The sequence below is a fragment of the Grampus griseus genome, assembly GCF_964374135.1.
Source record: "Grampus griseus genome assembly, chromosome: 13".
Lineage (NCBI taxonomy): Eukaryota > Metazoa > Chordata > Mammalia > Artiodactyla > Delphinidae > Grampus > Grampus griseus.
The window spans coordinates 73,757,325-73,770,736 of NC_139007.1; the positions used below are offsets into that span (position 1 = coordinate 73,757,325).

Sequence of the window (13,412 nt, forward strand, 5' to 3'; positions counted from 1 at the left end):
CTCCTTTTTCATTTCTAATTTTATTGATATGAGTCTTCTCCCTTTTTTTTTCTTGATGAGTCTGACTAATGGTTTATCAACTTTCTTTATCTTCTCAAAGAACCAGCTTTTAGTTTCATTGATCTTTGCTATTGTTTCCTTCATTTCTTTTTCATTTATTTCTGCTCTGATCTTTATGATTTCTTTCCTTCTGCTAACTTTGGGGGTTTTTTGTTCTTTCTCTAATTGCTTTAGGTGTAAGGTTAGGTTGTTTATTTGAGATGTTTCTTGTTTCTTGAGGTAGGATTGTATTGCTGTAGACTTCCCTCTTAGAACTGCTTTTGCTGCATCCCATAGGTTTTGGGTCATTGTGTTTTCATGTCATTTGTTTCTAGGCACTTTTTGATTTCCTCTTTGATTCCTTCAGTGATCTCTTGGTTATTTAGTAGTGTATTGTTTAGCCTCCATGTGTTTGTAGTTTTTACAGATTTTTTCCTGTAATTGATATCTACTCTCATAGCACTGTGGTCGGAAAAGAAACTTGATGCGATTTCAATGTTCTTAAATTTACCAAGGCTTGATTTGTGACCCAAGATATGATCTGTCCTGGAGAATGTTCCATGAGCACTTGAGAAGAAAGTGTACTCTGTTGTTTTTGGATGGAGTGTCCTATAAATATCAATTAAGTCCATCTTGTTTAATGTATCATTTAAAGCTTGTGTTTCCTTATTTATTTTCATTTTGGATGATCTGTCCATTGGTGAAAGTGGGGTGTTCAAGTCCCCTACTGTGATTGTGTTACTGTCGATTTCCCCTTATATGGCTGTTAGCATTTGCCTTATGTATTGAGGTGCTCCTATATTGGGTGCATAAATATTTACAATTGTTATATCTTCTTCTTGGATCGATCTCTTGATCATTATGTAGTGTCCTTCTTTGTCTCTAATAGTCTTTATTTTAAAGTCTATTTTGTCTAATATGAGAATTGCTACTCCAGCTTTCTTTGCTTTCCATTTGCCTGGAATATCATTTTCCATCCCCTCACTTTCAGTCTGTATGTGTCTCTAGGTCTGAAGTGGGTCTCTTGTAGACAGCAAATATCTCAGTCTTGTTTTTGTATCCATTCAGCCAATCTGTGTCTTTTGGTGGGAGCATCTAGTCCATTTACATTTAAGGTAATTATCAATATGTATGTTATATTCCCATTTTCTTAGTTGTTTTGGTTTCATTATTGTAGGTCTTTTCCTTCTCTTGTGTTTCTTGCCTAGAGAAGTTCCTTTAGCAGTTGTTGTAAAGCTGGTTTGGTGGTGCTGAACTCTCTCAACTTTTGCTTGTCTGTAAAGTTTTTAATTTCTCCATCGAATCTGGATGAGATCCTTGCTGGGTAGAGTAATCTTGGTTGTAGGTTTTACCCTTTCAGCGCTTTAAATATGTCCTGCCACTTCCTTCTGGCTTGCAGAGTTTCTGCTGAAAGATCAGCTGTTAACCTTATGGGGATTCCCTTGCGTATTATTTGTTGTTTTTCCCTTGCTGCTTTTACTATGTTTTCTTTTCATTTAACATTTGATAATTTGATTAATATGTGTCTTGGCGTGTTTCTTCTTGGAGTTATCATGTATGGAACTCTCTGTGCTTCCTGGACTTGATTGACTATTTCCGTTTCCATATTAGGGAAGTTTTCAATTATAATGTCTTCAAATATTTTCTTAGACCCTTTCTTTTTCTCTTCTTCTTCTGGGACCCCTATAATTCTCATGTTGGTGTATTTAATATTGTCCCAAAGGTCTCTTGAGATTGTCCTCAATTCTTTTCATTCTTTTTTCTTTATTCTGCTCTGCGGTAGTTATTTCCACTATTTATCTTCCAGGTCAGTTATCCGTTCTTCTGCCTCAGTTATTCTGCTATTGATTCCTTGTAGAGAATTTTTAATTTCATTTATTGTGTTGTTCATCATTGTTTGTTTGCTCTTTAGTTCTTCTAGGTCCTTGTTAAACATTTCTTATATTTTCTCCATTCTATTTCCAAGATTTTGGGTCATCTTTACTATCCTTACTCTGATTTCTTTTTCAGGTAGACTCCCTATTTCCTCTTGATTTGTTGGGTCTGGTGGGGTTTTATCTTGCTCCTTCATCTGCTGTGCATTCCTCTGTTTTCTCATTTTGCTTAACTTACTGTGTTTGGGGTCTTTTTTTCACAGGCTGCAGGTTTGTAGTTTCCATTGTTTTTGGTGTCTGCCCCCAGTGGCTAAGTTTGGTTCAGTGGGTTGTGTAGGCTGGTGCCTGTGTTCTGGTGGGTCAGGCTGGATCTTGTCTTTCTGCTGGGCAGGACCATGTCCGTTGGTGTGTTTTAGGGTGACTGTGACCTTATTATGATTTTAGGCAGCTTCTCTGCTAATGGGTAAGGTTGTGTTCCTGTCTTGCTAGTTGTTTGGCATAGGGTGTCCAGCACTGTAGCTTGCTGGTCGTTGAGTGGACCTGGGTCTTATTGTTGAGTTGGAGATGTCTGGGAGATCTCCAACTCGTTCAATTCGTTTTTACTGTAGTTGACAGTGAATAACATTTGTTTTAGAAAAGGTGTCATTTCTTTTTCTAATGTTTTTTGCTCATCTATGCCTGGACATGTGACAGAAACGCAATGGAAATAGTCTTTCACCTCAGCAAACTTGTAGTCCTAATGCCCCCTGAAAAGTTAGATAATAAGCACGAAATGAGTCCTGTGGGAAGTTGGAGGGAGCAGATAAATATCCTAGGAGAAGATGTGGAAGCTAATGAGCAGAACCCCCAGGTCCATTTCCATAAACTCCAGGCTCTTACAGAAGAAGAAATTAGGTTAACGTGGTGCTTATTCTTTCCTCAGTCAACTTGATAGTTTGGAAGGTGAGCTAAGGATCGTGAGACGACAATTAAGCCAGATTTTGATGCCAAATGTAGGAATTGAGGTGAAATAAAATTTTTTTGGTAGCTCTCCTTTGATTGCTCCCCGTAAATACTTCCTCCTTTCTGCTTTTCCTGAATTGTATCAGTTGGCAGAACGCTCAGCAGTCCTGTGTTTCTCATTAAGAGCTGGACGCCTAGCTGGAGTTTTTGGGAGGTCATCTCTGGGCGTGTCTGCTTTTGGCTCTCGCCAGCAGCATTGTGAGCATATCCTTAGGGATGAAAATCTAATCCTTCATGTGACACATTTAAGTAAAGCCTCTCTTCCTTTGCAAGAAGTAAATACCAGTACAGTACTCAATCCACCCTACATCTGACCTGCATTTTCTTTACGTAAGATCGTGATGCCTGTGGCTCTTGGTTAGAAGTGCACGTCACCGAGGAGCATTCCAGTGGGATCACTAGCTCCCTGCCAGTGGCCTCCTTGTTGCTCCATCCAGTGACCGCTTTTCACTGGACTGCATTTGAGTCTGGGGATGCTTCCATGGCTCCCTTCGAAGATTCCCCTGTCACACCTCTGCCTCCTGTCAGGGTTTCCCGAACTTAATACTGCTCCTTCTTAGTTTCCCTTTGCTCTCTTCTAGCTATTCCCTAAGAGACCATGTTCTTAACAATTCTGTCTTTATCCCTTTTGTACTCTGTTCCCTCCACTGGCTGATCGTCCCCATTCCCATGCTTTAAATTACTCATTATCGATAATGATTTCCATCCATAGAAATAACCTAGTGAAGTCAGATGACTTGCCTGGGTTTAATTTCCAGCTCTACTGCTTACTAATTGTGTGGCCTTGGGCAGGATACTTAAAATTCCTGTGCCTTAGCTTCCTCGTTTATCAAATGAAGATTAACCCAACAAATATAAAGCAGAGAACCTAGCATATTAACTACCCCAAACCCACCCTCCCTTTTATCTGGCGAACTCTCATTCATTTGTCAGATCTCAGCTTAGATGTTACTTCCACCAGGAAGCCTTCCCTGCTGTCCCAAGTCTACTTGGATCGTCCTGTGTGCTCTCATAATATAGTGTAATTGCCCTGTTTCCTCTGTCTCAGCGTTTCTCACATTCATTGTAACTGCTCATTGATCTCTCCACATCTCCCATCGGCCATAAGCTCTGTGAGGTCAGCAGTGGAGTCCAGTGTGGTCGTCACTGTGTCCCCGGGGTCTAGTTACCTGGACACAGTGGCACTTAAGAAATATTTGCTGAAAGAGTGATTGATTGTATTGCTGTGGTGGACGGAGATAGTTGTATTGCTTCTTTGTGGTCACATCGCTGGGTTTTTTGGGTCAGAAAACTCTGTCATCAGTTTTGTTTTGGTTGAGCGTCCTAGACAATCTGGCTCACAGCATCTAACCCACGGAAGACTAAATTGTAAGGCAAAAGAAGTTTTTAAACTTGTAACAGTGGTTAGGATATGCCAAGGAGCAATTTCATGGGTCTTTACTTGGGAATGTAATAGACGCCTGTCCCATTACTTAATTCTTTGATGTGAGCCTCTGATGCTTGGCTCTGTAGGGTGTGTGCTCAACAGTGAGCTCCCAGAGCAGACTTGACCTCCTGAGTGTGCTTAGGAGCTGTGGACTTACTCCTTCCCAATACTGGAAGGGAGAGGCTGAGTGTGTCTGTAGGAAGCTACAGGAATGCAGATATCTCCTCTTTAGGACAAAGAACTTGTCTCACTGTAAAAGCTGTCAGGAAATGAATGGGCCACCCTGGAGGTAATGAGCCTCCGGCACAGCTTGTGTTTAAACATGGCTGGACAAGCCCCGGACACTGATATCTAGAAGGAGATGGATGAATGGGGACATTAGAATCCCTTCCAAAATGAGAGTCTGGCCATGCCTCACCACCCCTGGACCGTTGACTTAGGCCTCGTGCCCACTTAATGCCCTTGGTAAATGGCCCTGGAAGAACAAATGCCAAATTATCCATCAGCAAGAAAATGACATCAGCTTAATTATTTAAATCGTTTTGATGAATAATTCTTTGCCGTTTCTTGAAGTTGATAGTGTTATTGGCACTAGTGCTGAATTAACTTTTCTTTCTTGGCACTCTCGGTAAAGATATGTCTATATCTTGATTTTAGCTTAAGCGCGGACTTTTGTGATGTGGGTAGACCATAAAAAGATCCAAAGAAGTTGAATGGTTCAATGATTCTGGAGTGGCCTGGTCTCTCTCAGTCTCCTCCGAGTTGGTTCTTGTACCATAGATTGACTGTGCATAGGTTGTCTAGAAAATATTAAATTTACTGTTCCTTTTCCCCCACACCAGGATCACACCCACCCCTCTGGGAGAAGGGAAAAGTACAGTTACAATTGGGCTCGTGCAGGCATTGACTGCGCACCTGAATATCAACTCCTTTGCCTGTCTGAGGCAGCCTTCTCAAGGACCGACTTTTGGAGTGAAAGGTAGTTTATTTAACAACTAGTATGTTTTTCAGGGCAAAATTTATCACCGACAATCGTGGAGTTACAGCTTACTAGAGGAACTGATACATTTCATCTCTACATGCACTCCTGCAGCCCTCCCCCGTCCCCCTCCCCCCTGCACATTCAGGAGGTCGCCGCAGCATGATCCTCCCGCAGAGAGAGCTTCAGGGGGGAGGTCTCAGCGGAGCCCCTCAGGAAGCCGATTCCCTTGCTTCCCTTGAGTGATGGTTGGGCTCTCGCTCGGGACTCCAGCCTTGAGCAGAAAGCCTTCCATTTCATCAGTACCTTCTTTGCCGAGCGGTTTTGAAACTCAGCTGTTTATATTGGTGTTTTGTCATCCCAGCCAAGCTAAAAGGTCTTTCCATCCAAACCGTTAAGAGATCCCTTAGGTCAGCCCCAAGCCTCATGTCATTGGAGTTGCTGCGTGGGCCCCAAGGAGCTCTGGAAACCGGCTGTGGACCGGGAGATGCAATGAACTTCCTCTGTGGCTGTGGTTGGGCTGCGATCTGGCACCTCCACAGTCACTAGTCTTGCTTCGTGGATTTATCATGAATCATTCTTCAGCTCACTTTATAATAGCCTTTACTGCTACAATTACTGCTTGTTCTCGGTACTTTGTGGTTTTTAGCAGTATTATATTTATATTACTGTTACAAATATTAACAACTCCTAACTTTAAGTACTGTTAGAATGTCATACATTATGTAGTGCAGTGAACACTAGATGTGGACAAGAAGCCTGGGGTTTTATTTGTGGCTGTGTCTCTTACCGCTGTGTGACCTTTAGCCAGTCATAACTTCTCTGAGCCGCGTGTGTAAAAGTGTAAAAGGTATATAGTACTAGGCTTCCCAGATTATCGTGAGGCAAAATAGTGTATAAAAATAAGGTCAACTGTAAAATGATGTGGACACAGAAGGTATCATTGTTTTAGGATAGAGAAGTCTTTTTAATGTAATAACTTTACTATTTCGGGGGATAAGCAGCATGATAAATCATATATACTATTAACTAAAATAAACTGACAGAAGTCTGTAATGTGGAAGTCTGTTGATCAGGTAGATTTTATTTAGGAAAGTTTTTGGTACTTTAAATGCATGTGCAGTTTAGGTGAAACATAGCCACATAGATCTAATAATAAATTAACGAAAGAATCTCATGTTTGCTGTAATGCCGTTTGCTGTATTCTGCTTACCCCCCTTTTAAACAAAGAGACCAAAGTCCTTAAATTATATAGTGGGACGTAGGGTGAACTTTCTTCACCTTCTGTTCCGCTTTGCCTGAGACGTATTATTTCTCACTGCCTCTTTTTATTACATCTTACGGGTACGTGCCTCCCTGTTGGGCTTGGGGAGCTGTGTCCCTGGGGCTCCTGTACTTGGCAACTCATTTCAAATGGTACCTGCTCTGTTGTTTAGGAGGAGCTGCAGGTGGTGGATACGCCCAGGTCATCCCTATGGAAGAGGTAAGATTCCAAGAGACACGTGTCTTGTGTCACTGTTTTTCCCTCCTGGAACCTTTTCTCTGTGCTTCTGTAAATACAGGCGCACAGTACTTTATCCTCAATCCCAAAGTTCTGAAGGCTCTGAAAACCAGAAATGTTTGCCTGACCCATTTGGGGGAAAACCTGACATTTACTGTTAATGAGCTACTTATGGATTTTGTCTATGCCACTAGGTGTAAATATTCATATATTTTGCTGCAGAAATATTATTTTTGATTAATGGATGCTGACCTGGACCCTGCTTGGAACGTTTTATAAATAAATTATGTGTCCATCACACTACCTTTCTACATTCCAAAAAATTCTGAATCCCAAAACCCACCTCAAGGGTTCTGGATGATAGGACGCAGAGCTGTGTCTCCATCATCATCTGTTACACTGCTGAATTCAGGAAGGCCTGGACTCTTCCCTTCTGTGAACTGAGACTCCAGAATCAAGTCCAGTCGCTCATCTGTATCCACAGGTTCCACATTTATGGTTTTGACCAACTGCAGCTTGAAAATACTCAGGAAAAAAAATTTTCCAGAAAGTTCCAAAAAGCAAAACTTGAATTAATGCACGCTGATAACTATTTTCGTAACGTTTACATTGTATTGAGTATTATAAGTAGTCTAGCAATGATTTAGATTATACCGGAGGATGAGAGTATGTTATATGCAAATACTACACTATTTTACATAAGGGACTTTGAGTATCTGCGGATTTTGCTATCTACAGGGTCCTGAAACCAATTCCGCATGGATACTGAGGGACAACCATAGTTCCAAAAAACAAATGGTCCAAATAGGCCAATGGTGTCAATTCTTATTTCTGCAAGACCAGTTTCTACACCCTGTATTAACACCTCCTTGTCCCCTGGATTTAACCAGTGACCAGGTCCCGTCAGTTCCACTCTCCACATCAGCCTCTTGGTTCAGGTCCTGAGAAGTCTTCCTAAAGCCCATGTCCTTTTCTGCTGCCTGCATTTCAGCGGTTACTCCGTCATGCTCCGGCCATCTCTCCACCCCCAGTGTCTCAGGTTCCCATGCCACCCTCCCTGTCTCCACCCTGTCAAACTCCTTGCCCTGTTTTCTCTTGGTTCCAAGTCTGGAATGTTCTTCCCTTTCCTGCCTTCCCTGCTCAGCTCACATTTCAAATGGTACCTGCTCCGTCGAGGTTCTGTTCCATCCCACGGATCCCCTCCTGCTCTGTGTTTACCTCCGTGTGGTCCCATCGGGCTGTGAGGAGTTAGACCCCCTGGGCCCCAGCACTTAGCAGTGTGCCCAGCACGTAAGAGGTGCTCACTAGGAAATATTTGTTGATTTTGTTGAAGGAATAGGAAAGGGTTTTCTTTTTACCCACAGGGATGTGAGCATCATGGAAGCTAGAGGGAAATTTTGGATAATCTTCAAATGTTGGGGGTGGGAGTGAGAAGGGGGTGGGAGTGAGAAAGCATAGTCAAGGCTTGGCTGAGAAAAATAGCCCCAGGCCTCATCTGCAGGAGGATGAGTAACAGTCACAAGCCAGGAAGCTCCAGAGCCAGGGGGCCAGGTTGGGGATGGAGTGTAAGGAACATGGCCTGGGGAGTATTGAAAGGGCGCTGCTGACCTGCTGTCATAGGCATCACCTGCATGGCCCAAGTTGGGCCAAACTGAGGGGACAAGGTAGTTAGAACTATCTGAAAAAGTTAGCAAATTACAAACATGCTGATTCTACAGATAATAATCATGTGTGCACGTAAGATTAGAAGAAAAATAACGAAATAGAGAGTTGTGAGAGTGATACTTCTTTTCTATTTCTCAGGCTGTCACATTCTATATTGTTCTGTTGCTACTGTGTGTTTTATTCCCTGCCTTATTCCAAAGTACATTTGATATGGTACTATTTTCTTAATTATAAAACAGTGCATAAAAGTACATGAAAAAAGAAAACCAAAATAAGGAACCCAGTCATTAAGTCCATCAGAATTGTTTCACTCTTAACCTGAGAAAGGAAGAATTTGCAGTAGAAAGTCTGTGCGAGTATTCTTTGTTGTCAAGTGGAAGACTGACATTTTCTGATCTTCGGATTCAGGCTATATAAAACATATCCTAAGCGTTGTAAGGGTATGTCATTAGCAGAATATTTTGTTTATTTGGAAAGTCCTTCAGTACTGCAATGGTTGTTTGAAACAAGTAGAAAGATGTTTCCGTTTCATTTTATAGTTCAACCTTCACCTGACTGGGGACATCCATGCCATCACTGCTGCTAATAACTTGTTGGCTGCTGCTATCGACACAAGGATTTTGCATGAAAATACTCAAACAGATAAGGTGAGAAAGGCTCCTTGTTTTAAGATGCCCAAAAGGCCATTTTGGGCATCTTATCCTGGGATTCCTGGATTAAGGAATTCATGAAAAAACTTTTGGAGTCCGAAAGTTCTCTGAAATTCTATTCAAAATGTTGTGAATTGTATATATGTCCTTATTTCTTAAGGAGAGGATCTGTACTTTGGTAAGGTTCTCAAATTAGTTTATGACCACTACCAGGTTATTGGGAGAATTATGCTAGCTGCTCTTTTTAAGCCAAATTGTCTTCAAGATGAACCTTTAAAGGTAATTGGTAGACAAGTTCTCTTAGTTTTGCCCATGGGTGTAATCTCTGGTCTCTGCTAAGGGGGTTGGAGAGATATCTTTTTAAGATTCTGATGTTACAGGCAGCTATCCTAGATGCCCTGCTAAACAGGTCAGACCCCCTTTTTGGGCCTCAGGGCTGTAGGGTCTGAGAGGTGAATCACACACCTGAAGGGGACAGACTACTAGATGCTAATTCCTCATAGACATAGGACATGGATAAAAGTGGGAATTTCTGACACATTTTACAAAGGTCCTAACATCCTCCAATTAAACTAACTCCCTAGTGAGTTTTTGAAGCCAAAAATAAATATAGAGATAAATTTTAATTTGGTAGTTATAAGGCTGTAGATCAAGAAATGTATTTTCCTACAAACTCTTTACAATGTGCATTATTGCAGATCTAGTCGAATTTATTAAAATGACAGAACTTCAGTCTAAATTGTTTACATGAACCAAGAATTTTAACAGGGTCTGGAACCTAAACAGTTTGGTTATAAATGTAATGAACTTCGCCATATTCTGTAAATTGTCCAAGTTCATGGTTGGCCCTTAAACTTTTGTGAGTTTTGTTTTTATTTTGCGTTTCTAGGCTCTGTATAATCGACTGGTTGCTTCAGTGAATGGTGTTAGAGAATTTTCAAAAATTCAACTTGCTCGGCTGAAAGTAAGTTTCTAGTTAATGGTTCTTTAAAAAGAAAATACCCTGGAAACAAATCAGAAAAATTGTCAGGACCAGAAATTTTGAACTTGATTTGATTTGGGTTTTCAGATGCTTTTTTTGGATATTGAACTCTAAATAGACAGAACAATGTAACAGAGATTGCCCAGAACTAGATGCCTGAGGCCTTGATCCTGCACCAAAAAGCAGGTGGACAAATTAGTTCACCCTTATAGACGTCAGCTTCTTCATCTATAAAACGAGAGCACCACTCTGCTGAGAACTCTAGTCAACTAACAAATGAAGATTGCCAAGAGTCTTCCTTTTCATGACAGTTCTTAATTTTCTAAGAAAGACTTTGAAAATTCATCTATTTCAGTTTTTATTGTAGCAAGATTCTAAGATTGTATTTGTGGATGTGCTCTTAATTCTTATCCATTTTACCATTTTCTAGTGCTGTTTGCTACTTAATGCCCTACTATCACGTAGATTTTCCCTTTGCTTTTTTTCAGACTAAAAAATAACTTTAATGGTATAATCTACAGCCGCTGGTTGGTGAGAATTGGTTTAAAAAATTCATCCCCTGGCTTCTTACTGAACCAAGTTCAGTTTGTTGAGAATAACACACAATATGGTATCCTCAGCATCTCCAATGTTTATAGTTTGTTTCCCAGATTCTTTTCTTATACTTTATCAAAAACCACTTTGTTAGAGTGTTTTCTTTATAGAAAGAGATGCTTTAAAAGTTTTAACTTTTTTCTTGTGGAATTAGAAATAACTTGAAAACGTAGACATAATCGTTACTTAAATCATTGGTAGGGACTTCCCTGGTGGCGCAGTGGTTACGAATCTGCCTGCCAGTGCAGGGGATACGGGTTCGATCCCTGGTCCGGGAAGATCCACATGCCTTGGAGCAACGAAGCCCGTGTGCCACAACAACTGGGCCTGCGCTCTAGAGCCCGCGAGCCACAACTACCGAGCGTGCACTCTAGAGCCTGCGAGCCACAACTACTGAGCCCGTGTGCCACAACTACTGAAGCCCACGTGCCTAGAGCCCATGCTCCACAACAAGAGAAGCCACCTCAGTGAGAAGCCCATGCACTGCAACGAAGAGTAGCCCCCGCTCGTCACAACTAGAGAAAGCCTGCGCGTAGCAACGAAGACCCAACGCAGCCAAAAATAAATAAAATAAATAAATAAAAGAGGAAATTGTTTAAAAAAAAATTATTGGTATTTGTATCTGAAAAGAACAACTAGTGAACTGGAGCATCAGTTAGATGGAAGTTTTATGCCCCTTCTGTGCATGGCATGTGGTGACTACGTAGAGAGCCTTAGGCTATGACAGACAATACGGCACTTATTCTTTGTGTACTGTCACCTGTTATTCGAAGGGTGTATTTGTAATAATTATATTGTAATAATAATTATTACAAATACACCCTTCGAATAACAGGTGACAGTACACAAAGAATGTCTCCCATTTTAGGAGGTGTTTGGATCCATTCATTTATGAGTTGGACTAACCTACCATTTACTTGAAGTTCAGCTTAGTTTTTAAAAAGGCTTTACTCGTCATGGAGAAGGTAAAAGTAGAGGGATAATTTGGTTGCGTCTTGCTTTTTATTCCTTCTAAAGCATATTTTGTTCTTCTTAATCATTAGAAACTGGGAATAAATAAGACTGATCCGAGTGCTCTGACAGAAGAGGAAATGAGGAAATTTGCCCGTCTTGACATTGACCCCTCCACCATCACGTGGCAGAGAGGTAGGTGCTGGTGGCTAGATGGGGAGGGTGACATGTCTTCCAGTTGGAGCTCTGCATAAATGCACAATTGTATTTCTTGCCACTGTCTTCCTAGCTTGCGTTACATAATCCCTCCATTTATTTCCGTCACTTATTTTACCAGCCTCTTCTCTCATCCTTGCCTCCTATTTAGGAGAAAAAGCTGAACCCTTAGCTCATCCCATTCACCCCATCTCTTCCAGATTTCCGAGGAAAATTACTTTCCTCCTGTCTCATCTCTGGCCTCCTGTATTCTCTTTGGGGGTAAAAATGTCTGTGTCTCTCCCCTTAATTGTCCTGCTGCCCTCTCTACCCGCCATTCTGATTTCTTACTCTCTTCCTCACCACTAGCTCTAAGCAGCTTAGAAATTTGTATTTTCAGTGCAGAATCTTTTCTCTGAGTCTCTTGCTTCCAGCCACTTACTAGAATCCCCTTCAGCACTTCAAATGTGGGGCAGAGGGACGTCTGTCCTGACCTCCCTGTTTTCCTCTTGGCTGTGACACCCCTCACTTCTCCCGCACTGCCCTCCATAAGGGTGGGATAGTGGGGAAAAGCACTAAATGTGGAGTCAGGAGCGATTCACATACCTGTTCTGCGCCGCGGTCTCTTGGAGATGGAAATGGAGGCGGTAATATATAATTACAGGCATGTGGTAATAGCACTTGATAAAACCTACCGAAGAGTTAGATGGTGTGTATTCCTTTTTGTTTTTTTTTTTCTTTTTTAGAGTTAAATCACAGCTGTTTTTACATTAGTACCAACTATGACAAGATGTTTTCCAACTTTTTTTTTGAATTTTTAAATTTTATTTTATTTTTTTATACAGTAGGTCCTTATTAGTCATCAATTTTATACACATCAGTGTATATATATGTCAATCCCAATTGCCCAGTTCATCACACCATCACCCCCACCCACCACTGCTTTCCCCACTTGGTGTCCATACGTTTGTTCTCTACATTTGTGTCTCAATTTCTGCCCTGCAAACCGGTTCATCTGTACCATTTTTCTAGGTTCCACATATACGTGTTAATATACGATATTTGTTTTTCCCTTTCTGACTTACTTCACTCTGTATGAAAGTCTCTAGATCCATCCACGTCTCTATAAATGACCCAATTTCGTTCCTTTTTATGGCTGAGTAATATTCCATTGTATATATGTACCACATCTTCTTTATCCATTCGTCTGTCAGTGGGCATTTAGGTTGCTTCCATGACCTGGCTGTTGTAAATAGTGCTGCAATGAACATTAGGGTGCATGTGTCTTTTTGAATTATGGTTTTCTCTGTGTACATGCCCAGTACTGGGATTGCTGGGTCATATGGTAATTCAATTTTCAGTTTTTTAAGGAACCTCCATACTGTTTTCCATAGTGGCTGTATCAATTTACATTCCCACCAACAGTGCAAGAGGGTTCGCTTTTCTCCACACCCTCTCCAGCATTTGTTGTTTGTAGATTTTCTGATGATGCCCATTCTAACTGGTGTGAGGGGATACCTCATTGTAGTTTTGATTTGCATTTCTCTAATAATT

At 41.2% G+C, this 13,412-nt stretch overlaps 1 protein-coding gene across 1 annotated transcript in view; it reads left to right on the forward strand.

The window, feature by feature from the left end:
- MTHFD1L (methylenetetrahydrofolate dehydrogenase (NADP+ dependent) 1 like) overlaps positions 1–13,412 on the forward strand; it is a gene marked incomplete at its 5' end in the record, with an annotated part of 196,300 nt that overhangs the window by 47,604 nt on the left and 135,284 nt on the right. Inside the window, 5 exons of the mRNA XM_082669412.1 lie at positions 5,184–5,320; positions 6,757–6,803; positions 9,026–9,133; positions 10,026–10,100; positions 11,756–11,858. Coding sequence (XP_082525538.1) covers positions 5,184–5,320; positions 6,757–6,803; positions 9,026–9,133; positions 10,026–10,100; positions 11,756–11,858 — 470 coding nt within the window. The remainder of the gene's footprint in view (positions 1–5,183; positions 5,321–6,756; positions 6,804–9,025; positions 9,134–10,025; positions 10,101–11,755; positions 11,859–13,412) is intronic.